We start from the raw sequence: 27,685 nt of genomic DNA, 5'->3' as shown, positions 1-27,685 counted from the left end.
GAGATTTTAAATCTCAATGAGCCCTTCCTGGTTAAATAAAGGTAAAATAAATAAAATAAAGGAGACTTCGAGTGACCCTATGTAATAATTTTCACGACATTAGCATTTTTGGGGCCTTGTGCCTCTATAACTTTCTCACTCATTATTCACGATTCAGTCATGATTATCCATAATCATGGTAGCATCCAAATTAATGTAGAAGTGTTCAGAAACATATTATATTCTTTATTACAATAAAAGTGACTCCAAAATTCATTATTCACCATTCAGTTCTTACTGGGCAAAATATAATCTGAAACACAACCAAACAAAATGCAAATGCATCCAACAAGTTTGTAGAGTCACAAGCTTGATGTCATTGTGTACTAGGAACATGTGTAACGGTTGTCGTTGGTGGAAGGAGAAGAGGACCAAAGTGCAGCGTGGTACGTATTCATAATAAATGTAATAAAAAATGAATACTAAACAAAAACAACAAACCGACAAACGAACAGTTCTGTAGGGTGCAAACAAACCCTAAACAGAAAATAACCACCCACAACACACAATGGAAAACAGGCTACCTAAATATGGCTCCCAATCAGAGACAACGATAAACAGCTGCCTCTGATTGGGAACCACACCAGGCCAAACACATAGAAAACAAACAACCTAGAAAAAAGAACATAGACTGCCCACCCCAACTCACGCCCTGACAAACCTAACACAAAGACATAAAAAAGAAACTAAGGTCAGAACGTGACAACATGAGACCAAATATTAAACTTTTGACTAAGTGAATTTGCCCAAATACTTGACTTCTTCAAATGTGGGGATTAGATACATTTATTTCTAAATGGTGAAACATACAGTGCCTTCAGAAAGTATTCACACCTCTTGACTTTTTTCACATTTTGTTGTTACAGATTAAATTGAGCTTTTTTGTCACTGGTCTACACACAATACCCCATAATGTCAAGGTGAAATTATGTTTTTATATATATTTTTTTAATTAATAAAAAATAAAAACCTGAAATGTCTTGAACGTCAATAAGTATTCAACCCCTTTGTTATGTCAAGCCTAAATGAGTTCAGGAGTAAAAATGTGCTTAACAAGTCACAATAAGTTGCATGGACTCACTCTGCGTGCAATAAAACGTTTGACCCCAACTCCAGAATACTGGAGTACATAGCCACATTTAAAACTTTAGCTTTGCTGTCCAAATACATATGGAGGTGAGGGTATGTTTGCCATACAATGAAAAAGCAAAAGGAAAGTGGCCCATTGTGCACTGGGGATTTGGACAGATACAGAACGTGGGGCACTATGGTTTGATCACAATTGTCCCGAATACGTGGGTTGGCGGGCAGAGGAAGTTTCCCAGATGCATAAGAAAGGGAGAGTGATACAGAGGAGTGACAAAATATCCCTGTGGGTATCTAATGTGGCAACAAACCAGCTGTTTAACCAGCTGAGATGATGTTCTGTTAGACTGGTGGAGCAGGGCCAGGGAGAGACCGTCGCTGGTCTGTCTGGGTGTCTTTCACATCCAAGACAAGGCAGTGGGAGGGAGGGTATGCCGAATAAACCCTCACTTGTCCCGGGAAATGGTACTATCGAGATCTGGCAGACAAAACCAGGGAGAGGGGAAAAACCAAACAGGGAATTCTATCAGAGATAGGTTTTAATACAGTCCCCTCCAAACAAACCTGAGTATGGAATAAGCATGTACTGTCTGATTTAAGACTGTTTTATGCCTATCTGACTAAAATTAGGCCTGATCCACTGTTATGACACAATAACATGAGTAAGCATGGACACATTAACATGAGTAAGCACATTCACATTCATTCATACACATGTCCCTCACAAAACAGCTCATTATGAATCTGTCAGATGCTTGGGTGACTATGTCATTGAGGCTAACTGCAGGCACTTCCTTCTTTGTGTGGTCAAATCTACACGCCAAAAGTTAATGAGTCTATTGCTGGAGCCTCTCCCATGATGTGTGGTTTTTGTAGTGATTTTTTTTTTTTTACTAGGTCAGCAAGCTGGGTTCATAACAGTCCACTCATCCATAGCCCTGGTAGCCCTCATCAGCACCTCTCCAACCTTCAGACGTGTCTCCAGGGTCCTCTCCTTCTGAGAGGATGGACCACTCTAGTACTCTTCCTGCAGCCGCAGCCAGGCCTGCAGAGATAAGAGGTAGACAGAGAATGGGACACTGAGAAACCCCAAGCCCAATACAACCTATATACCACCATTAGATGATTCCACTGCAGGTTAATGTCAATGTCATTCCAGAAGATCCATTTCTAGGGCATATGAGATGAGATACAACAGTTGTATCATAGATATACTTGTTACAACTTTCTAAAAGGAAAGTCAAAGGTTAATAACACCCCACAAAACTAGAGTGAAGACCAAAGGTTTACACATGTAAGGTGAAGCACCACCTGGAGCCCCTTGACTTCCTACCTTGAATGGTTGACAGATACACAAAAGAGTCTTCGTGCTCCAAGTTCTCCAGTAAAAAGCTTTAAGACAAACTATAAGACACATTACACCAAATCTGCTCAACTTTCCCTGTCTGAAATGTGTATCTCCATAGTGCTTACTATTTGTCCCAAAACAACCCTAACACAAAGACATCTTCAATAAGATGAACATTAAAGAGGAACCCCACCCCCCACTAGGTATGGTACCCCCTAGGCTGAGACAGGCGGGGGAGAGGGGGGTCGTGGAAGGTACACACAAAAGGGGGCTCATTACCCTGAATACTAAATGAGACCCAGGCCCAGGGGTGATAATCCAGTCTCCTCCACCTCAGTCACATTAACAAGTCCCCATAGACACCACTGTCACGCTCAGGGTCTCTGATCAACTCCACTCATCTATTAAACATCCTCTCCACCCAAACAGACAGCAGCACCCACACAGATTGGTACTGCTGCCTGCTACTGTCCATGCCTCCAGGGCCTGCGTGAGGCCCAGGAGAGGAGCCTCTTCAAGGCAACAGTACCAATCTGTGTGGGTGCTGCTGTCTGTTTGGGTGGAGAGGATGTTTAATAGATGAGTGGAGTTGATCAGAGACCCTTAGCGTGACAGTGGGGTCTAAGTTCACCACCTCATTACTTATAGTTTTCTGATAAGTTTTTTGTCAAACTTTTACTTTAAAGCTGCAATATGTAACTTTTTGGGCAACCTGACCAAAATCAGTTATAGTTCTGTAATTCTCATTGAAAGCAAGTCTAAAAAGCGGTATATCTGTTCTATGTGTGTTATTTATATGCTTCCCGTTCTTAAGTTAGTTTTTGCGTCTTTTAGTTTTGGTTTGTACATCAGATTCAAACAGCTGAAAATATAATATTTTTGGTTATGGAAAATATATTTCACAGTGGTTTAGATGGTACAATGATCATCTACACTATCCTTGCTTGCTTTTGTCACATAAACTGGTCTCAGTTTGGTTGATAAGTAGTAATTTTAGACATCTTATCTCTACTGCCATTAGCCAGGTTTTGTTTTGCTGAAAACTTGTAAAAAAAGTTTTATGTCTGAAGATGTGATGGAACTCTTTAGTAGACACCTAGTGGTAGGAAATGTGTGGTTTGTACAATAAGTTGTCTGTCTGTCCTCTCCCAGGTGGTGGAGTTCATCGTGGCCAACCTGCAGAGGGCCTGTGTGGGTCTGGACAAGGTCTGGGGTGTTGAGGGGCCAGTGGTGACCGAGACCCTCAGCATGGGAATGGGCCTGGTGGCCACCCTGCTCTCAGGACCATCATTGGTACACACATGTACGTTCAGGCAGCAGGCTTTATCATTGATATTACTAATACTGCTACTAGTATGCTACTATGTTGATGTGGTCATTCTGTGTAATATGTGGTATTTTGTTTTGATGTCTCTCTTCCTCGCTCACCCTCTGTCTCTTTCTGTCTCCTCTCTCTTTCTCCTTGTCACAGTTGAGTGCTGAGGACTACTCAGCAATGCCAAGGCTCCTCCCACCCTTGGAGGAGATTTCCCAGAGGCACCCTGAGGTCGTGATCCAGGAGCTGGCCTCAGACCGCCGCCATCACCACATGGGGCATACCACCCTGACAACGTGACGTGAGCCACTACATACCAAAACCCCAAAACTGACAATAACATGCCTTCTGAGAAGAACCTAAAGATCAACCGTCCCCAAACAAGTCACTCACAAGTCACCCAAACTAGACTCCCCTCACCCACCTCTCATTCGAACCACAGCACACACACTTCTCAAACGCCTTACACCCCAGCCCCTATTCAGACCTGCATCCCCAACCTCAGAACACAGCTCTGGTGATGGGGATAGTCTGGCCCAGAACACTCATCCATCCCAGATAGGGTCATCTGGGGCTGGCCAGGGTCGTATAGGGATAGGAATAGGAACAGCAGGAGGGAGGGACGGCAGCAGCAGCAGTGAGCCCTCCAATGGCGTCCCCAGTAGAGTCTTCTCAGACTGCCTGCTGGAGGCTTGTGACCGTGACATCCCCACCAGAACAGTAGCCCTGAGAACCCTAACCCGGGCCATACAGTGTGTGGTACAGTAGCTACCTGCAGAAGCTCCAGGAAGAAGTCTCCAGGCAGGTCACTGTCCATCTCAGCCAGCAGCTGGGCCAGACACTCCACCCTCCACTGCTCCCCAGACACCCTCTCATACAGAGCATCATCCTCATTACTGAGACATGCAGGGTAGAGGAGAGGGGAGAGATACATGAAGGGAGACACTTCGAACATGTTTGAATAGTTTATAGTTTTGTCTTTCCACCCCTCCTTGGAATAATCCATAACATGACATGAGTGGATAGGTGAATGTGTGGTTTCCACGACATTAGATTCATCAATCCCAGTCATATCAGATCAGTGATTACCCCCCCAAGGAAGAGAAGCATTGGGGACCAGTTATTGTGTGATGCTGAATAGGAAAGAGGGGAAAGGGGGATACCTAGTCAGTTGTACAACTGAATGCCTTCAATTGAAATGTGTCTTCTGCATTTAACCCAAATCCATCACTCTGTCCAGGGCACACAGCTACTTTAGGGTTGACAGGGACACAGGAGGCTCAGAGTGACCCAAGTATGTGAGTAGGATCTCCTGACAGGGGGCGCTGTGGAGCACACATCATACAGGGAAAAGTTAGAAACTATCTAAAAAGTAGAGACCAATCCATGACAAGATACATGTGAAACCATTGTTACATTGCTGAAGTGACCATCACAAATAGGGCTTGTTGAGAAGTTCACAACTGGCAGCTTGCACAAGCACACACACCAAGTAAATACCTAAAGTCATTTTCAGAGCAGTAAGGGCATTGATCGGCAGACTAATTAAAATAGTATTTTTCTGTAGCAGTGTCAATTTCCCTGATGCACAGAGCAAATCATTTTTATAGAAAAAGGAAATGGTAAGCAGCTGAAAGCTCTGCACACTATCAACAGTGGTGGTTATTTTTCAGTTATATAGCCTATATTTATTTTCATTTTTAACAAACCAACTAATTACACTGAACAAAAATATAAACGCAACATGCAACAATTTTAAAGATTTTACTAAGTTACAGTTCATAAGAAAATCTGTCAATTTAAATAAATGTATTACACCCTAATCTATGGATTTCACATGACTGGGAACACAGTCATGTGTTGTTCACAGATACCCTTTTTTTAAGTAGGGGTGTGGATCAGAAAACCTGTCAGTATCTGGTGTGACCACCATTTGCATCATGCAGTGCATCTCTTTCGCATAGAGTTGATCAGGCTGTTGATTGTGGCCTGTGGAATGTTGTCCCACTCCTCTTCAATAGCTGTGCGAAGTTGCTGGATATTGGCGGGAACTGGAACACGCTGTCGTACACATCGATCGAGAGCATCCCAAACATGCTCAATGGGTGACATGTCTGGTGAGTATGCAGGCCATGGAAGAACTGGGACATTTTCGGCTTCCAGGAATTGTTTACAGATCCTTGCGACATGGGGCCGTGCATTATCATGCTGAAACATGAGGTGATGGCGGTGGATGAATGGCAACAGTTCTGGTGGACATTTGTGCAGTCAGCAAGCCAATTGCACGCTCCCTCAAAACTTGAGACATCTGTGGCACTGTGTTGTGTGACAAAACTTCAGATTTTAGAATGATTTTTATTGTCCCCAGCACAAGGTAATGATGATCATGCTTTTAATCAGCTTTTTGATATGCTACACCTGTCAAGTGGATGGATTATCTTGGCAAAGGAGAAATGCTCATTAACAGGGATGTAAACAAATTTGTGAACAACATTTAAAAGAAATAAGCTTTTTGTGCATATGGAACATTTCTGGGATCTTTTATTTCTGCTCATGAAACATGGGACCAACAATTTACATGTTGCGTTTATATTTTTGTTCAGTGTAGTATTTTTTTCTCTCAGAGAAACTCCAGCACAGCTTGCAATACATATATATCCCAACTAGAAGCAATGGATTGCAGACAACATCCACACTGAGCTAATGGTTAGAGCCGTCACTTTCAAGGAGTGGGACACTAACCCGAACGCTTGTAAGAAATCACACTATGCCCTTCAACGGATCATCAAACAGGCAAAGCATCAATACAGGTCTAAGATCGAATCATACTACACCAGCTCTGACGCTCGTTGGACGTGGCAGGGCTTGCAAACTATCATGGATTACAAATTGAAACCCAGCCGCAAGCTGCCCAGTGACGTGAGCCTACCAGTCAAGCTAAATGCCTTCTATGCTCGCTTTGACATAACATTGAACCATGCATGAGAGCATCAGTTGTTCCAAATGACTCTGTGATCATGCTCTCCGTAGCCAATGTGAGTAAGACCTTTAAACAGGTTAACATTCCTCAAGGCCAGACAGATTACCAGGACACGCACTCAGAGCATGCGCTGACCAGCTGGCAAGTGTCTTCACTAAAACTTCCAACCTCTTCCTGACACTGTCTGTAATACACTACATGACCAAATGTATGTGGACACCTGCTCGGCGAACATCTCATTCCAAAATCATAGGCATTAATATGGAGTTGGTCCCCCCTTTGATGCTGTAACAGCCTTTACTCTTCTGGGAAGGCTTTCCACTATATGTTGGAACATTGCTGCGGGGACTTCGGGGACTTGCTTCCATTCAGCCACAAGAGCTTTAGTGAGGTTGGGCACTGATGTTGGACGATTAGGCCAGGGCTCTGTGCAGACCAGTCAAGTTCTTCTACACCGATCTAGACAAACCATTTCTGTATGGACTTCGCTTTATGCACGGGGGCATTGATTACCAGCAATGATGAGACAGCCTATAGGAGGAGGTCAGAGACAACAACCTCTCCCTCAATGTCAGCCAGACAAAGGAGCTGATCGTGGACTACAGGAAACAAAGCGCCAAGCACGCCCCCATTCACATCAACGGGGCTGTAGTGGAGCGGGTTGAGAGCTTCAGGTTCCTCGGTGTCCACATCACTAAGGATCATGGTCCAAAAACGTCTTTCTTTTTCCCAAAGCAGTTAAGCCAAAACCACGCCCCGTTATTCAGAGCGTTCTACAACACTTTGAGCGCTCTCCAAGTCCGGAAGTGAATATCACGTAGCGCGAAATTTCATCTTCCAAATACGGAAGAGAATATCACGTAGCACCAAATTTCAGTCACTGATAAATAACATTTGCCCTTGTATTTCAAGATTGAGTAACTTGAAAGATAGAAATGATTAGCTAATAAATATTTGACAAATTATGAATAATAAGCATATGTGTTTACCTGTTAATAGACTACTAATGATAATATAACAACTTTAAATACAGAGCTAGTAACGTTAAGTAGCCTAGGTTAAGTTAGCTGACCTTCAATTGAGGGAATTCATCAGAATTCTCTGAGACAACCCTGAAAATAAATACATGGGCAAATGTTGTGTTGCGTGTTCATTCATGTCTCTCAACAGGCTGTGAGGCAAAAGCTGTCGCGAGCCAACAAACGCTAGCCAATGGAAGTGTAGTATAATGCCCCTCTGAATAACGAGGCGTGGTTTTGCTTAACTGCGTTGGGAAAAAGAAAGATGTGGTCCAAACACATCAACACAGCCATGAAGAGGGCTGATGCCTCTTCTCCCTCAGTAGGCTGAAAAGGTTTGGCATGGGCCAGCAGATCCTCATAAAGTTCTACCGCTGCACCATTGAAAGCATCTTGATTGGCTGCATCACCGCTTCATATAGCAATTGTTTGGCATCCAACCGCAAGGTGTTACAGAGGGTAGTACGTACGGCCCAGTACATCACATAACTTTTCTATTATTTCTCTATTTTCTTTCTCTCTGCATTGTTGGGAAGGGCCCGTAAGTAAGCATTTCACTGGTAGTCCACCGTATGTGACAATTTTTTTGGGATTGGACTAACCTATCATCTGGCCACAGTTGTGGAGGGAGCTGAAGAGGGGATGAGCAGGTATTGCTGGGTAAACTCTGGGCGGTCCTGCACCATGGTGAGAGCTGCTCTGGTGGCCACACGCTGGAACTTCTAAGATGTCAGCTTGTTTCTGAAGTGCAAGAGCTCCAAAATGTGACCATTATGAGATAATATTATTACCAGACTGAACCTAGACACTATCATGACTTTTATGCCGGTATCTATGGCAAGTTCAATTTCCACAAATCTTTTATAATATGACAGGTTTACATGGGGGCAAACCTGGCTGTAGTAGCTGTGTGGAGATAGAGACTGCTGAGGTCAGGCTGCTAGGATCCTGGCAATACTATCACATTTCCTCCGGTCCGACTCTCCTTCTGTTAGAGAGGGATGGAACAAACGGTGAACCTGCATTATTATAAAACAGGTAAGGATGACACTTATTGATAATTCAACACAAATGATAATGCCTAAGAGTTTGGTAGAGATGTTTCTCTCCCTGCTCTGTCTTAAGCACTTGATATTTCAGATCTTCTAAATGTTCCCTCCACGTCTCCAGCTCACCTGCGCACCACTCCTGGATGGCGCACAACACAAACTGGACTCCATTGGGCTGCATCAGCCTCTCAGACAGCAGCTGCCCACACAGACGCCTCAGACATGGGGAAGCCTGGCTCAGAGGGCTTCTACTGGCACCACTAGCACCAGGGCCTGGAGGGGCCTACAGGAAGAGAGAGACATGATGTATAAGACCATAACAGAACACAGACACAGCACCATATACACATATGAAAACCAAACATACTGATACAAAATGGTGTACAGACACTTCACTGCACTGTGCTCTACGTGTTTAGGACCTCCTTGGAGCATAAGAAACTATTTGATGACGATTGGCTGATAAACCTTTCCCAGAAGGCTTTGGAGAGCCTCCCTGCAGTTCTTGCGTTCCTGACTGCTGAGCTCCTATGTTTTACAAGAGATCATATGAATTCAGTCAGTGATGACAAGAAGACAGCTCATCATCAGCCTGCTTGCCAATAAAAACGTTTGACTTCATATGGCAAATAGGCAAAATGTGCATTTATTTGTTCTAATTTTGCTAAAACCTGAGTATTTTCAATCTTCATAATATCTAGGACTATGTACCTTCTCATCCTTAGTGGTGCATTTCGCAGGGCAGAGTGGGCGATTTCCCAGCTGGTATAGTGCTGCCATGACCTCTTCCAGGTGGCGAGTGAAGACCATGGTGGCCAGGGATGACAGCACAGACAGCTCCAGCAGAACAGTGGTGGTGGTCAGGAGACGGCGCTCAGGGACAATGGCCACATCCTGACGCAGCAACACTGTACATAGCCCATCTGTAAATAGCCCATCCAACTACCTCATCCCCATACTGTATTTATTTATTTTGCTCCTTTGCACCCGATTATCTCTACCTGCACAATCATCTTCTGCACATCTACCACTCCAGTGTTTAATTGCTATATTGTAATTACCGTGCCACTATGGCCTATTTTATTGCCTTACCTCCCTTATCTTACCTCATTTGCACACTCTGTATATATCCTTTTTTTTTTTTTTTTTTTACTGTATTATTGACTATGTTTGTTTATTCCATGTGTAACTCTGTGTTGTTGTCATGCCCTGACCTTAGAGATCCTTTTTATGTGTCTATTTTGGTTTGGTCAGGGCGTGAGTTGGGGTGGGCATTCTATGTTTTGTGTTTCTATGATTTTCTATTTCTATGTTTTGGCCGGGTATGGTTCTCAATCAGGGACAGCTGTCTATCGTTGTCTCTGATTGGGAACCATACTTAGGTAGCTCTTTTTTCCACCTGTGTTTGTGGGAAGTTGACTTTGTTTAGGGCACATAGCCTTTGAGCTTCACGGTTTGTTTTTGTATGGTTTATTGTTTTTTGTCGGCGTCATTCTTTAATAAAAGAAAATGTACGCTCACCACGCTGCACCTTGGTCCTCCTCCTTCAACAGCCGTGACAGTTGTTGTATGTGTCAAACTGCTTTGTTTTATCTTGGCCAGGTCGCAGTTGTAAATGAGAACTTGTTCTCAACTAGCCTACCTGGTGGTGAAGGTGAAAGGTGAAATAAAAATCTATTTAAAAAACACCTCCACCATCGCCGCAAGGATGGCTGCCGTTTCATGGGCTCTTAACCAACAGCGCTATTTAGTTAATTTTTTCCGATTTTTTTGTAACTTATTTTGTACATAATGTTGCTGCTATTGTCTCTTATGACCGAAAAGAGCTTCTGGAAATCAGAACAGCGATTACTCACCTTGAACTGTATGAAGAATTTCTCTTTAATGAGTCGGACGAGAGGGACTTACTCCAGACACCCGAACAGGCCTTCATAACTGTCATTCGCAGGAGAAAAAGACAGATGAGTTATCGCGGAAAGAGATCGGGGTGACTTGTGAGGATCCGCCGGCGAGTGGCTAATCTACTGGATAATAAATTGGACGAACTAAAAGCACGTATACCCTACCAACAGGACATTAAAAATGGTAATATCTTATGTTTCACCGAGTCATGACTGAACAACGACATGAATAAACTACAGTTGGCGGGTTATACACTGTATCGGCAGGATAGAACAGCAGCCTCTGGTAAGACAAGGGGTGGCGGTCTATGTATATTTGTATATCCGATATCTAAGGAAGTCTAGGTTTTGCTCGCCTGAGGTAGAGTATCTCATGATAAGCTGTAGACCACACAATCTACCTAGAGTTTTCATCTGTATTTTTCGTAGCTGTCTACATACCACCACAGACCGACGCTGGCACTAAGACCGCACTCAATGAGCTATATCCCGCCATAAGCAAACAGGAAAACGCTCATCAAGAGGCGGCGCTCCTAGTGGCCGGGTAATTTAATGCAGGGAAACTTATCTCCGTTTTACCACATTTCTACCAGCATGTTAAATGTGCAACCAGAGGGAAAAAAACACTAGACCACCTTTACTCCACACACAGAGATGCGTAAAAAGCTCTCCCTCGCCCTCCATTTGGCAAATCTGACCATAATTCTATTCTCCTGATTCTTGCTTACAAGCAAAAATTAAAATTGTGACTTGGTCAACAAAAAAGTGGTCAGATAATGCAAATGCTAAACTACAGGACTGTTTTGCTAGCACAGAGTGGAATATGTTGCGGGATTATTCCAATGGCATTGAGGAGTACACCACATCAATCACTGGCTTCATCAATAAGTGCATCGATGACATCGTCCCCACAGTGACTGTACGTACATATCCCAACCAGAAGCCATGGATTACAGGCAACATCCGCACTGAGCTAAAGTAGAGCTGCCGCTTTCAAGGAACGGGACTCTAACCCGGAAGCTTACAAGAAATCCCTCTATGCCCTCCGACGAACCACCAAACAAGCAAAGCATCAATACAGGACAAAGATTGAATCGTACTACACCGGCTCCGACACTCGTTGGATGTGGCAGGGCTTGCAAACTATTACAGACTACAAAGGGAAGCACAGCCAAGAGCTGCCCAGTGACACAAGCCTACCAGACAAGCAAAATTACTTCTATACTCGCTTCGAGGCAAGTAACACTGAAACATGCATGAGAGCATCAGCTGTTCCGGACGACTGTGTGATCACGCTCTCCGCAGCTGATGTAAGTAAGACCTTTAAACAGGTCAACATTTACAAGGCCGCATGGCCAGACGGATTACCAGGACGTATACTCCGAGCATGCGCTGACCAATTGGCAAGTGTCTTCACTGACATTAATCAACCTCTCCCTGTCTGAGTCTGTAATAGAAATATGTTTCAAGCAGACCACCATAGTCCCTGTGCCCAAAAACACTAAGGAAACCTGCCTATATGACTACCGACCCGTAGCACTCACGTCTGTAGCCATGAAGTGCTTTGAAAGACTGGTCATGGCTCACACAAACACTATTATCCCAGAAACCCTAGACCCACTCCAATTTGCAGACCGCCCCAACAGATCCACAGATGATGCACTCCACACTGCTCTTTCACACCTGGACAAAAGGAACACCTATGTGAGAATGCTATTCATTGACTACAGCTCAGCGTTCAACACCATATTTCCCTCAAAGCTCATCACTAAGCTAAGGACCCTGGCACTATACACCTCCCTCTGCAACTGGATATTGGACTTCCTGACGGGACCCCCAGGTGGTAAGGGTAGGTAACAACACATCCGCCACGCTGATTCTGAACAGGGGGGCGTGCTCAGTCCCCTCCTGTACTCACTTCACTCATGACTGCACTGCCAGGCACGAGTCCAACACAACAGCCTGATCAACGACGAGACAGCATATATGGAGGAGGTCAAGAGACATGGCCATGTGGTGCCAGGACAACAACCACCCAGGACAAGTAGCCACCCTTTGCCTTGATGACAGCTTTGCAAACTCTTTGCATTCTCTCAACCAGCTTCATGAGGAATGCTTTTCCAATAGTCTTGAAGCATTTGCAACATATGCTGAGCACTTGTTGGCTGCTTTTCCTTCCCTCTGCGGTCCAACTCATTCCAAACCATCTCAATTGGGTTGAGATCGGGTGATTGTGGAGGCCAGGTCATCTGATGCAGCACTCCATCACTCTCCTTCTTGGTCAAATAGCCCTTACACAGCCTGGAGGTGTGTTGGGTCATTGTCCTATTGAAAAACAAATGAGAGTCCCACTAACCGCAAACCAGATGGGATGGCGTATCGCTGCAGAATGCTGTGGTAGCTATGCTGGTTAAGTGTGCCTTGAATTTTAAATTAATCACTGACAGTGTCACCAGCAAAGCACCCCCACACCATCACACCTCCTTCTCCATGCTTCACGATGGGAACCACACACAGCGGAAATCATCCGTTCACATACTCTGCATCTCACAAAGACACAGCGGATGGAACAAACGGTGAACCTGCATTATTATAAAACAGGTAAGGATGACACTTATTGATAATTCAACACAAATGATAATGCCTAAGAGTTTGGTAGAGATGTTTCTCTCCCTGCTCTGTCTTAAGCACTTGATATTTCAGATCTTCTAAATGTTCCCTCCACGTCTCCAGCTCACCTGCGCACCACTCCTGGATGGCGCACAACACAAACTGGACTCCATTGGGCTGCATCAGCCTCTCAGACAGCAGCTGCCCACACAGACGCCTCAGACATGGGGAAGCCTGGCTCAGAGGGCTTCTACTGGCACCACTAGCACCAGGGCCTGGAGGGGCCTACAGGAAGAGAGAGACATGATGTATAAGACCATAACAGAACACAGACACAGCACCATATACACATATGAAAACCAAACATACTGATACAAAATGGTGTACAGACACTTCACTGCACTGTGCTCTACGTGTTTAGGACCTCCTTGGAGCATAAGAAACTATTTGATGACGATTGGCTGATAAACCTTTCCCAGAAGGCTTTGGAGAGCCTCCCTGCAGTTCTTGCGTTCCTGACTGCTGAGCTCCTATGTTTTACAAGAGATCATATGAATTCAGTCAGTGATGACAAGAAGACAGCTCATCATCAGCCTGCTTGCCAATAAAAACGTTTGACTTCATATGGCAAATAGGCAAAATGTGCATTTATTTGTTCTAATTTTGCTAAAACCTGAGTATTTTCAATCTTCATAATATCTAGGACTATGTACCTTCTCATCCTTAGTGGTGCATTTCGCAGGGCAGAGTGGGCGATTTCCCAGCTGGTATAGTGCTGCCATGACCTCTTCCAGGTGGCGAGTGAAGACCATGGTGGCCAGGGATGACAGCACAGACAGCTCCAGCAGAACAGTGGTGGTGGTCAGGAGACGGCGCTCAGGGACAATGGCCACATCCTGACGCAGCAACACTGTACATAGCCCATCTGTAAATAGCCCATCCAACTACCTCATCCCCATACTGTATTTATTTATTTTGCTCCTTTGCACCCGATTATCTCTACCTGCACAATCATCTTCTGCACATCTACCACTCCAGTGTTTAATTGCTATATTGTAATTACCGTGCCACTATGGCCTATTTTATTGCCTTACCTCCCTTATCTTACCTCATTTGCACACTCTGTATATATCCTTTTTTTTTTTTTTTTTTACTGTATTATTGACTATGTTTGTTTATTCCATGTGTAACTCTGTGTTGTTGTCACGCCCTGACCTTAGAGATCCTTTTTATGTGTCTATTTTGGTTTGGTCAGGGCGTGAGTTGGGGTGGGCATTCTATGTTTTGTGTTTCTATGATTTTCTATTTCTATGTTTTGGCCGGGTATGGTTCTCAATCAGGGACAGCTGTCTATCGTTGTCTCTGATTGGGAACCATACTTAGGTAGCTCTTTTTTCCACCTGTGTTTGTGGGAAGTTGACTTTGTTTAGGGCACATAGCCTTTGAGCTTCACGGTTTGTTTTTGTATGGTTTATTGTTTTTTGTCGGCGTCATTCTTTAATAAAAGAAAATGTACGCTCACCACGCTGCACCTTGGTCCTCCTCCTTCAACAGCCGTGACAGTTGTTGTATGTGTCAAACTGCTTTGTTTTATCTTGGCCAGGTCGCAGTTGTAAATGAGAACTTGTTCTCAACTAGCCTACCTGGTGGTGAAGGTGAAAGGTGAAATAAAAATCTATTTAAAAAACACCTCCACCATCGCCGCAAGGATGGCTGCCGTTTCATGGGCTCTTAACCAACAGCGCTATTTAGTTAATTTTTTCCGATTTTTTTGTAACTTATTTTGTACATAATGTTGCTGCTATTGTCTCTTATGACCGAAAAGAGCTTCTGGAAATCAGAACAGCGATTACTCACCTTGAACTGTATGAAGAATTTCTCTTTAATGAGTCGGACGAGAGGGACTTACTCCAGACACCCGAACAGGCCTTCATAACTGTCATTCGCAGGAGAAAAAGACAGATGAGTTATCGCGGAAAGAGATCGGGGTGACTTGTGAGGATCCGCCGGCGAGTGGCTAATCTACTGGATAATAAATTGGACGAACTAAAAGCACGTATACCCTACCAACAGGACATTAAAAATGGTAATATCTTATGTTTCACCGAGTCATGACTGAACAACGACATGAATAAACTACAGTTGGCGGGTTATACACTGTATCGGCAGGATAGAACAGCAGCCTCTGGTAAGACAAGGGGTGGCGGTCTATGTATATTTGTATATCCGATATCTAAGGAAGTCTAGGTTTTGCTCGCCTGAGGTAGAGTATCTCATGATAAGCTGTAGACCACACAATCTACCTAGAGTTTTCATCTGTATTTTTCGTAGCTGTCTACATACCACCACAGACCGACGCTGGCACTAAGACCGCACTCAATGAGCTATATCCCGCCATAAGCAAACAGGAAAACGCTCATCAAGAGGCGGCGCTCCTAGTGGCCGGGTAATTTAATGCAGGGAAACTTATCTCCGTTTTACCACATTTCTACCAGCATGTTAAATGTGCAACCAGAGGGAAAAAAACACTAGACCACCTTTACTCCACACACAGAGATGCGTAAAAAGCTCTCCCTCGCCCTCCATTTGGCAAATCTGACCATAATTCTATTCTCCTGATTCTTGCTTACAAGCAAAAATTAAAATTGTGACTTGGTCAACAAAAAAGTGGTCAGATAATGCAAATGCTAAACTACAGGACTGTTTTGCTAGCACAGAGTGGAATATGTTGCGGGATTATTCCAATGGCATTGAGGAGTACACCACATCAATCACTGGCTTCATCAATAAGTGCATCGATGACATCGTCCCCACAGTGACTGTACGTACATATCCCAACCAGAAGCCATGGATTACAGGCAACATCCGCACTGAGCTAAAGTAGAGCTGCCGCTTTCAAGGAACGGGACTCTAACCCGGAAGCTTACAAGAAATCCCTCTATGCCCTCCGACGAACCACCAAACAAGCAAAGCATCAATACAGGACAAAGATTGAATCGTACTACACCGGCTCCGACACTCGTTGGATGTGGCAGGGCTTGCAAACTATTACAGACTACAAAGGGAAGCACAGCCAAGAGCTGCCCAGTGACACAAGCCTACCAGACAAGCAAAATTACTTCTATACTCGCTTCGAGGCAAGTAACACTGAAACATGCATGAGAGCATCAGCTGTTCCGGACGACTGTGTGATCACGCTCTCCGCAGCTGATGTAAGTAAGACCTTTAAACAGGTCAACATTTACAAGGCCGCATGGCCAGACGGATTACCAGGACGTATACTCCGAGCATGCGCTGACCAATTGGCAAGTGTCTTCACTGACATTAATCAACCTCTCCCTGTCTGAGTCTGTAATAGAAATATGTTTCAAGCAGACCACCATAGTCCCTGTGCCCAAAAACACTAAGGAAACCTGCCTATATGACTACCGACCCGTAGCACTCACGTCTGTAGCCATGAAGTGCTTTGAAAGACTGGTCATGGCTCACACAAACACTATTATCCCAGAAACCCTAGACCCACTCCAATTTGCAGACCGCCCCAACAGATCCACAGATGATGCACTCCACACTGCTCTTTCACACCTGGACAAAAGGAACACCTATGTGAGAATGCTATTCATTGACTACAGCTCAGCGTTCAACACCATATTTCCCTCAAAGCTCATCACTAAGCTAAGGACCCTGGCACTATACACCTCCCTCTGCAACTGGATATTGGACTTCCTGACGGGACCCCCAGGTGGTAAGGGTAGGTAACAACACATCCGCCACGCTGATTCTGAACAGGGGGGCGTGCTCAGTCCCCTCCTGTACTCACTTCACTCATGACTGCACTGCCAGGCACGAGTCCAACACAACAGCCTGATCAACGACGAGACAGCATATATGGAGGAGGTCAAGAGACATGGCCATGTGGTGCCAGGACAACAACCACCCAGGACAAGTAGCCACCCTTTGCCTTGATGACAGCTTTGCAAACTCTTTGCATTCTCTCAACCAGCTTCATGAGGAATGCTTTTCCAATAGTCTTGAAGCATTTGCAACATATGCTGAGCACTTGTTGGCTGCTTTTCCTTCCCTCTGCGGTCCAACTCATTCCAAACCATCTCAATTGGGTTGAGATCGGGTGATTGTGGAGGCCAGGTCATCTGATGCAGCACTCCATCACTCTCCTTCTTGGTCAAATAGCCCTTACACAGCCTGGAGGTGTGTTGGGTCATTGTCCTATTGAAAAACAAATGAGAGTCCCACTAACCGCAAACAAGATGGGATGGCGTATCGCTGCAGAATGCTGTGGTAGCTATGCTGGTTAAGTGTGCCTTGAATTTTAAATTAATCACTGACAGTGTCACCAGCAAAGCACCCCCACACCATCACACCTCCTTCTCCATGCTTCACGATGGGAACCACACACAGCGGAAATCATCCGTTCACATACTCTGCATCTCACAAAGACACAGCGGTTGGAACAAAACATCTCAAATTTGGACTCATCAGACCAAAGGACAGATTTCCACTAGTCTAATGTCCATTGCTCGTGTTTCTTGTCCCAAGCAAGTCTCTTCTTCTTATTGGTGTCCTTTAGTAGTGGTTTCTTTGCAGCATTTCGACCATGAAGGCCTGATTCACGCTGTCTCCTCTGAACAGTTGATGTTAAGATGCGTCTGTTACTTAAACTCTGTGAAGCATTTATTTGGGCTGCAATTTCTGAGACTGGTAACTCTAATGAACTAAACCTCTGCGGCAGAGGTAACTCTGGCTCTTTCTTTCCTGTGGCGGTCCTCATGAGAGCCAGTTTCATCATAGCGCTTGATGGTTTTTGCGACTGCACTTGAAGAAACTTTCAAAGTTCTTGAAATGTTCTGCATTGACTGACCTTCATGTCTTAAAGTAATGATGGACTGTCGTGTCTCTTTGCATATTTGAGCTGTCCTTGCCATAATATGGACTTGGTCTTTTACCAATAGGGCTATCTTCTGTATACCACCCCTACCTTTGTCACAACACAATTAATTGGCTCAAACACATTAAGGAAATAAATTCCACAAATAAACTTTTAACAAGGCACACATGTTAATTGAAATGCATTTCAGGTGACTACCTCATGAAGCTGGTTGAGATAATGCCAAGAGTGTGCAAAGCTGTCATCAAGGCAAAGGGTGTCTACTTTGAAGAATCTAAAATATATTTGGATTTGTTTAACACTTTTTTGGTTACTACATGATTCCATATGTGTTATTTAATAGTTTTGATGTATTTACTATTATTCTACAACGTAGAAAATAGTACAAAATAAAGAAAAACCTCCTTTGCGCCTGACTCCTTCGCTATCTTTTAGATAGACTGACAGAATGATTAAGTGTGTCCAAACATTTGACTGGTACTGTACATGATTATGATGAACGACTCGCTAAATCACACTGAATATTAACTTACCTCCGAGAGGTTTAGTGAGAACACTAAGTGCAGGCAGTATGGCAAATGTATGTTTTATCTTTCTTTAGCAGAGGTCCTGTACCGTTTTTATTTCACGACCTGATTATCTTTTGTAGCCATGCTGCTAAAAACACGTCGCCGAAAGTATACGTTTTCATGTGGGTAGCTCAGGAGTGGATCCGATTGGTTATTATTTAATAGATCTGAAAACATAAGATACCCGTAAAGAATTGGCGGACGCCTACAAGCAATTCATCTGCGCTCATTCTCAAATCGCTATATATAAAAATCTCAATAGTAAATTGTTAGCTAATGTAATAACGCAGGCTGTCTTGCGTGTTGCTTTGTAAATAACATTAGTATATATTAAAACCCCGAAGATTTATCCACCTTTAACAATTTAAATTGGCCCAAATAAAGCATGATCGGCAGATATTTCATTAGTAATCTTTATTAAGGAAACAACAATAACATTTAATAAATTATGCTACATTTCCATAAATTCATCACCCACGTACAATTTGTCAAAATCAATACCGATAAATAGCCTAATCAAACGATTCTTATAGTATACCGTGTTAAATGCGCAGATGTCTGAAAATTCGAATATTTACCATTTCCAATTTCAACAGAGGCAGCTATCTAAAATGTTTGATTATATTGATGGGAAAACAGGGACAGAAGAACACATTGATGTTGAAAGGAATAGGCCTAATAACAAAAGTCACCAAAAAACATCGATAAATAAATAGCTTGAGAACATAGTTCAATAAATAGTTAGTCTCTGAAACTCAGACCTATGAGCAACAGCCGGAACATTGGTACATTGTGGGAGGAAACCCGTCTGACGAGACTAATAAATAGTTAATAGATCATCAAATAAATACAACCTTGCAACACAAGTACTACATTAATGTACCTAAGAGTGTCATGTAAAAATCCATGTATTCTCGATAGCTTCGTATCCATAAGCATAGTGTTATACTTTCAATAACTTAAGTGCATTTTAAAACAAACACAACAAAATGTGAAACATGTCACTACAGTTTGTCTAAAAAATGTCCTCTATGAGAGGCACTTAATATGTCCTGGCCTTAACGCAGGTGCAGGCAATAGGCACTTTGATAAATTGTGAGGTGAATGAATATTTTCCTGGGTTGTTCGTGCAGTCGGTCCTCATCAAAACCATCTGGGATTGCACTACAGGCACAGAGTTATATCCATAATCTTCGTATTCGGCCCCGTGATGTCCGTGCCCTTTGACGATGATACATCCCGTACATAGACATTCAGCAACAACAATCTTCTCAGGGAATCGTCCCTCCTTGCTATCGATGCTGTGGGACAAGTGACATTCCAATGATCCAAATAGCCAATTAATCAATTAATAGTGCCATACGAAAATGTCTTTCCTAGCCATATGTCATGCACATTGACTCAAATTATATTATTGTCCGACTGAGTATATTATGGCTGCATGAGTAAAATTGTAGCCTCGTACGAACCATCCTGATCTCGGAGCTCACATTCTTTGATCACGTTCTGTGTCGCGAAACAGAACATGAGTTCGCGAGATTATGATGGATCGTACGAGGCTATAAAATGTTAGACCTATCCAGAAAGTATTTACTTCGAGTAGAAAGAGATGCCTTACCTGTACCGCCAGGGGGAGACAGAACGGTTGTTGTAGTCTACTGACTGTGAATGAAGCACAGCAGGGCAGGTCTTCTTCGTACCCAGCTTGTGATACTGCGTTTCATCAATATGACCGTCTTTCAGGTACCGGTTTCGACGCAAGATCTTAAGAGCTCCATCCTCCAGTTCTTCTGCACTGAAGCATCCCTTATGCTTGTGTGCCTCTGATGCCAAAGTCAATTTAGCAATAAAAAGTCCAAGTAAAAGTAGAGTCTGCAAAGGAGTGAAATAAATTAATAAAAACGAACAAACCCCATTAATAAATTACCATTTGAATTAAACCAATCCAAAATGATGGATCAAAACGTAATCCAACATTCATTCAGGTGTAGTTAAATTTCAAACAATCAGGGCAGTCAATCTCTCACTTACCTGCATAATCTTGAATAGACCTGACATTTTCAAATATCAAATATATATTTGTTAGTAGAGGAACCCAAGTGCTTATGCTCTGTTTTGTGCCATAATGCCAGTGATCCTACAATTTATAGTGTTACCTGGTTGGGGAAATCCGTATGTAGGAGGAAATGGAAATCACTATATTCAGTTCCCAGCTTCCTCTTTCCTACAGTGAGTGTCCCCACTGTCAGGACTTGGCTTGTGTTTACATCAACATTACATCACCTGTTATTGAATTAATCTATATGAGCTTGTGTACACCTATACATACTTATTCATATTGATTTTATTAGCTGCTATAATCAATATATTGACCATAGGCATACTATCAGACAGCTTGCATCCCTTGACAGACAGTAATCTTACTGATATGTTTCCATAGTCAAGACAGCTAGGAATTATGAAGAAATGTAACAAAACTGTTCATTTATACACACACTGATAAAATGGATCAAATCTGAATCCAGAAATAAATGTAGCCTAATTTTGGCCTATCCTACTACACCTTTTCACAGTTATCTACCAATAATAAATGTAACCACATACTGTATGCTAAAACTTTCAAGGGGAAAAAAACTGTAAATATATTTGCTCAGGTTAAATTCAGCATGATAAACGGAGGATGATGATTGAGGAATTCTAATTATAGCATATTTAGCTCATTCACTAGACAACCTCATCAGCCTTCCTACAAGGTGAACACTTTCTCCTGCAGCCTGGATCTTCCCACTCGGATGCAAACAATGGTGTCATCACAATAGCCTCATCTCTCCCTGCCCCTCCTAAATTGTCTGAGTCCTACCCTTACTGAACAAGGAGTATTTTTCACGTTTTTCCTGATTGAAACAATTCCAACATAATTGGTTCCAGAAATACAAGTCAGTTACAAATAAAGCAGATAAGGTGTGATAGCTGGGCAAACCAGTAAGTATGCCTTATCAGTGCATTATAACGACAAACATCAGGCGAGATTGTCAAAATGACAGGTCTCCTCACCATCAAGCCAGTACACAGGCAAAGAGAAATCTGGAAAGAACGCCACATGGCTTCAGTAAACTGTCAGAAGACAACATGCTTCATTATAAATAGGTATTTTTCTTTGTGATGAAGAAGTTCCCTCTATCTGTAAGCTAATGAGCTGTCAGGGTATGGGACTTTTAGTATGCAGAATAATCAGACTGTATGCAGATAAACTACTAGAGCATGTGTTTTAATATATTCTGGTCATGATGAAACAGACACTAGACTATTAGTCTGCTTACTGATTAACATGTCTGAGAGATATAAATGAACATCTGCCACTCTGAAGATGGCTCAGTGAAAACTGAGATGAGGATTCCAATAAGGGCAAGTACCATGAACTTTCCAATGATCAAATCCCTGCCCCGAAGAACAAACACGCTAAATCAGTAGGACTTGTACCATTGACCAGTTTAGCTGGGCTCATATTTCCACCTCACTAACATTAAATCAATATCATCACATCTTCTATCACATTTGCCTCCAGTCTCTTTTCCAGAGTAATTGCCTGGAGCCTCAGCCCAGCCATTGACTGCCAGTGGAAAAGCACCAAATGTCATTGGTTAATCAGAATGCATCTGTGATGTCCTTGCCCCACCATAGAAAGCATAATGTGTTCTGCCCATTATTATTCATAAGATCTGCAGTAATCATGTGAAAGCCTTGTTTTTCAAATTATATTTGGTAGTGAAAATGTACATCAACATGCAATACATTGCGCTTCATCTCTTGTGAAGAACAAGAGAAAACAAGTGATTGATGGAGCCATGTATCCAATTAATATAGGATTGGGGAGAGTGAAATTGTGGAGAAGGAACAGACACACAACAGATGGTTTCTCTTTATCAAAATAGTTTATTTAGAAGCCTTTTGTCACAAAAGCAAGACGCTCCTTATCCTCCGGTGTCCAACCATCTCTCATACATCTCTCATAAAATAAAACACAGTAAATTACTTGAGAAGAGCTAGATTTTTGGGGGTAGATTAAAAAAGCAATACTTCACATCACTATCAATTTGTTCTCTCCAATCATACACTTGAAAAAAATGGGTGCTTGTCAAATGCTCACTATTATTGTACACGGTATGTAAAATGAACACTGCAAGAGAACACAGCGCACAGGAGAAGTCATTGGTTAAGACACAACCACCAAGAACAAGAGGTCCTGTGAGCATGTTCCTCATTCTGAATGAATGCAGACGAAATGTTTGTACAGAGAACCAGTTGGGAGACTAGAGGCAGTTTCCAGGATCTTCAGAACAGAACAAATGGGGCAAGACCAGCACTCGACCCAACAGAAAAAAAAGACATGAGATAAGAGACAGTAAAAGGGGCAGACAGAAAGAAACAGAGTGTGGATGAAAAGTATATAAATTCACCTTATCAATGAGACACAATGGGAAGATTGTTCCTTTTCACTAAATAGACAACAGTGAGCAACAGTGACACCCTGCTACTACTTTTGTTCAGCACTGTAAAACCTTTTAGACAACCTCTCTCTGAGGGCAAACAAGCAGAAATGTTTTGGTGGCCATTTTGTTCAGTAACAATTACACAATGGCCTTTACATTTTGGGACAGACACCTTTTTTACATTTCCAGAGAACGCTAGGCTTCTTGACAGGTATTGGTGACTTATGTCCCTTGATGCTTGATGTTGCCTGGGCGACTTGGGTAGGCAGGCAGGCAGGCAGGGTGAGGGTTATTTCCCTGGGATCTTGGCCCTCTTGCGGGCAATGGCATCCTCAACAGCCTTGAGCTGTTTCAGCAGCTCCTCACGGCGGGACAGTGTGCTGCTAGGCTTGCCGGAGCCTGAGCCCGGGCCGCCTGGGGGCTGCTTGCCTGAGCCCGAGGACAACCCCCCTGGACCTTTCCCAGACAACTTGGGTGGTGGGGACAGAGGACGTTTTCTAAAGAGAGAAATTACATGATTGGGTTTAGTGCCACATGCCTATGACAATTTACAAGGGTTATCATGGGGATTAATCTACCTGTACAGAGAAAGTGCGAGTAGATGTATAAATAGTGACGACATGGTCACATGCCCTGTGTATTGGTGTATATCATATACTTCTGGGGCTTCCACTTTTGTGACTTGTTCCACATTCAAAACAAAGGCTTATGGTTGCTCTAACATCCTAAAATGACATCACTACTGCAGTGGTGAAGGGCAGCACCAACAAAGAGGTGTCAGGTTGGGGTTGTGTGTGTAGTTTTGGATGAGAAGCAGCAGAGGGCACCTACCTTTCTCCCGGTGGTGGCATGAGGCGAGGGCCCTGGCCTCTGGGCCGGTCCATTCTAGGAGAGAGTGGGGGCCGTCCAGGCATCCTCCTGTCACCACGACCTGTAGGACATTGACGAGAAGTTGATTACATACAGCAGGGAAGTGTGGCCTCAGATGAATGACTTGGTTCAACACAGACATAGCATATAGAAAGAACAGATAATGCAGCCTACGGCAAGGTTTCTCTGGTAGTTGGATTTCCACATTTGGTATAACCAAACCATGTGTATGTGTGTGTGAGTTCCTTGAGAAGAACACATTATTAATGTCAGACTAAGCGTTTTCTGGACAGTTTGAGGCCCTCACCTCTCTCAGGAGACAATGCTATCCTCTTGCTAAGTGGAGAGGTAGGCCTGTCCTTGTCTGAAGGCATGTATCGCTTCCTGTTACCCCGCTCTGCCTGCTGCTACAGAGTGAGAGAGAGATACATTGTTAGTCAGACAGTTCACAAGCAACAAATGCAAAATACAGTACATTAAAATGAGATAAAATCACATTTGCTCAATGTTCAATGGTGGCATTTAAATAATGTGTGTGTATATACACAGCCTACCCTGAAAAAATATAAGCGATACCAAAAGTATGGTATACAGAAGCTTGATATTAGTACATTTAGTTATTCAGTCTGACTGATAAGAGTATGAGGAAGTCAGACACATCACATTGACTGTCCAAACTCTCCTTCGCACAAAGACACTCAGACCTCTAAACTCTAATGCCATTAGTGTCACAGGGTGTGATATCAGTGTCACTTGTATCTAAATTAGTGTTGTCACGATACCAGTATAGCAATCCTACAATGCCAGATATTCCTTGGCAAAAAGAAAACACGAAGCAGAGTGAACTCTGTGGTCATTTAAAACATACATTTGTAAAATAGTGTGCGCTATAGCTTGCAAAATAAATACATGTGACTCTGGGTGGCAACATAAGGCTGTTTTTTCCCAACATTAACATAATTTCTGTCGATACTAGTCTCAGAACAACACTAATCCACATATTTTTCGAGAGTAATTCAGAGACTCAGTCTATTTGAGTTGAGGTGAGAGCAGTTGACTTTCAACAGTAAATCCAGCAGCGGTCACCTTGTTGAGAAGCGTGAGTTTAATGTCTTTGTGCTGGCCATAGCCTCCAGGGGGTCCCATGGGGGGTCCGTGGGGCGGGTGCATGGGGTGGCCGCCAGGACCGTGTCCTCCTGGACTGTGCCCCCCTGGACCGTGCCCCCTGCTGCCAGGCCCAGATCTGGGCATGGGGCCGTGGGTGTTTCTATGAGGGAGGCCTGAGGTATCAATCTTCCGCCGGTCCTCTCTGGGAGGATGGGGCTCATCTTTCTTAGTGGGCTTCCCTGTGGAGAGCAGACAGTATACATCACTAACATACAACCCATAGAACCACCAGATGGCTGCCATTCTGTGATGACACGACAACCACAATACAATCCAGAGTGAATTGCAGAGTCTATGACAACAGCCTAACTGCTACCTTTGTCTTTGTTGGGACACCTGTCCCGTGGCGGGCCCCTCTCCTTGCGGGCATGGGGCTGTCCGGGGGTGGGGGATCGGGAACTAGCTGACGACACAGGGCTGGCCAGGTCAGCGTACATGTCATCTGAGTCAGCGCTCCTCACTGAGCTGCTGCTGGAGGAGGCCGAGGACACACTAGACACACTGCTCACACTCAGAGACCTAAACAGGGACCACACAGGCCACAGGGAGAGAGAGACTCAGTGCTGTGTCACAAAAACCTGCACACACACTAACTCAGGCTGAAGGAAATATTGACAGAATATCAACATTTGTAGTGGGGGGGATTTTTATTTAAGCATGACAAATTCTGATTAAAGAACAGAAGGTGGTGACCGAGTGGGTGGTGGGGCAAAATGGGGGAGAAATCAATCAAACGGATGAATCACTGTTAAGATAAATGAAGAGAGGAGCAGGTGTACAAGCCAGGGTAATATAGATGGCAGATATAAAATGGCATAGTACCTGGATTTTCTAGGTAGTTGACCAGTGGATAAACAGCAAAGAAAAACAAGAGAGAAGGTATTCAATACATATCGGTTTCAAAGTGGTACCTGCATCAAATCAAATGTTATGTTACATGCACCGAATACAAACAGGTGTAGACCTTACCGTGAAATGCTTAGTTACAAGCCCTTACTCAACAATGCAGTTCAAGAAATAGAGTTAAGAAAATATTTACTAAATAAACTAAAGTAAAAAAATATTTATTTTTTAAAGTTACAATAAAATAATAACGAGGCTATATACAGGGGGTACCAGCACCAAGTCAATAACTCCTTTCTGAGGCAAAATACTCTTAACTGTCAGCTTTTAAAGCAGTGTAGTGGAAGTTAGTGGAAGTGGGATCGGTTCTTCCTACCTGGACTTCTTGGATCCAGAGCGTGAGATGGAGGCAGAGGAGGAGCGGGATCTGGAGCGAGAGCTGGAGCCAGAGTAACTACTGCCGCTCACACTGCCACTGACTGTCCGCCTGAACAGGGGAATAGAGTGAGAGCAGAGAGAAAGATTAACATATTTCAGTGAGCGAAGAGATCATCATACTTTTAATAGTTAGTAGATTGTACATCACAGTAACAACGTGTCAGTCCAATTGATCCTCAACACTGGAGCTCCACAGGGGTGCGTGCTCAGTCCCCTCCTGTACTCCCTGTTCACCCACGACTGCATGGCCATTCTCTGTTTATCATATATGCATAGTCACTTTAACTATACATTCATGTACATACTACCTCAATTGGACCGACCAACCAACGCTCCCGCACATTGGCTAACCAGGTTATCTGCATTGTGACCCGCCACCCGCTCTTTAATGCTACTGCTACTCTCTGTTCATCATATATGCATAGTCACGTTAACCATATCTACATGTACATACTACCTCAATCAGCCTGACTAACCGGTGTCTGAATGTAGCCTCGCTACTTTTATAGCCCCGCTACTTTTATAGCCTCGTATATAGCCTGTCTTTTTACTGTTGTTTTATTTCTTTACTTACCTATTGTTCACCTAACACCTTTTTTGCACTATTGGTTAGAGCCTGTAAGTAAGCATTTAACTGTAAGGTCTACACCTGTTGTATTCGGCGCACGTGACAAATAAACTTTGATTTGATTGCATACTCGGCAAGTCATTTTAGGTCACATTCATATAACTTAAAACAAACTGTTGTCCCTGCAGTGGAGTAGAGTGCTGCATCACAGATGAAGGGAGATTTCCCTCAGAGCAGGAACAATAGCTGTGTTCATTTGACGCCACTAACATCAAGTCACGTCGTGACTGACGATACAAGTTCACCTGAGAGGAAAACCTACGAAACAGCCTACAACAGTCTTCAAGTCCTACTCCTCTTGCCAAGGGAAACTCCCAACGGCACCTCAGGCGTCATCATGCCAGTCAGCTGTGAACATTCATCTCTGAGTGACAGCATCTTTTGTTGAAATGAATTAGTAGTACCAGGTTGTGTCTGAGCTATGTGG

General features: G+C 43.5%; 2 protein-coding genes and 1 long non-coding RNA gene across 9 annotated transcripts in view; all 3 read right to left on the bottom strand.

Moving 5' to 3' along the window:
• Nucleotides 1–251: 251 nt before the first annotated feature.
• On the bottom strand, nt 252–18,915 carry LOC139539834 (uncharacterized). 2 transcript variants are annotated; one of them, XR_011668020.1, is made up of 7 exons: nt 18,787–18,915; nt 8,963–15,283; nt 8,681–8,775; nt 8,390–8,528; nt 4,952–5,113; nt 4,561–4,684; nt 252–2,170 (listed from the first exon to the last, which is right to left on the bottom strand). It is a non-coding gene; the product is annotated as an uncharacterized lncRNA (long non-coding RNA). The 2 variants fall into 2 exon arrangements; XR_011668019.1 differs by lacking the exon at nt 18,787–18,915 and having other exon boundaries at nt 8,963–17,585.
• A 306-nt stretch (nt 18,916–19,221) lies between these two features.
• Nucleotides 19,222–20,859, bottom strand: LOC139539303 (interleukin-17C-like). The gene is made up of 3 exons (XM_071342139.1): nt 20,854–20,859; nt 20,441–20,694; nt 19,222–20,123 (listed from the first exon to the last, which is right to left on the bottom strand). Exons 1-3 carry the CDS (start codon nt 20,857–20,859, stop codon nt 19,865–19,867), a joined length of 519 nt encoding a protein of 172 aa, XP_071198240.1. The 3' UTR covers nt 19,222–19,864.
• A 1,876-nt stretch (nt 20,860–22,735) lies between these two features.
• Nucleotides 22,736–27,685, bottom strand: part of LOC139539831 (zinc finger CCCH domain-containing protein 18-like) — a 32,764-nt gene continuing 27,814 nt past the window's right edge. For 3 of the 6 annotated variants that reach the window (XM_071343164.1, XM_071343168.1, XM_071343165.1), the window contains exons 14-20: nt 26,569–26,679; nt 26,172–26,180; nt 25,666–25,868; nt 25,269–25,528; nt 24,490–24,589; nt 24,144–24,243; nt 22,736–23,809 (exon numbers count right to left, since the gene is read on the bottom strand). In XM_071343164.1, coding sequence (XP_071199265.1) covers nt 23,602–23,809; nt 24,144–24,243; nt 24,490–24,589; nt 25,269–25,528; nt 25,666–25,868; nt 26,172–26,180; nt 26,569–26,679 — 991 coding nt within the window. In that variant the 3' untranslated portion in view covers nt 22,736–23,601. The remainder of the gene's footprint in view (nt 23,810–24,143; nt 24,244–24,489; nt 24,590–25,268; nt 25,529–25,665; nt 25,869–26,171; nt 26,181–26,568; nt 26,680–27,685) is intronic. The other 3 variants (XM_071343166.1, XM_071343167.1, XM_071343169.1) reach the window with 3 other exon arrangements.

The sequence above is a fragment of the Salvelinus alpinus genome, chromosome 15, assembly GCF_045679555.1.
Source record: "Salvelinus alpinus chromosome 15, SLU_Salpinus.1, whole genome shotgun sequence".
Lineage (NCBI taxonomy): Eukaryota > Metazoa > Chordata > Actinopteri > Salmoniformes > Salmonidae > Salvelinus > Salvelinus alpinus.
This window is presented reverse-complemented; position numbering and strand designations above follow the sequence as displayed.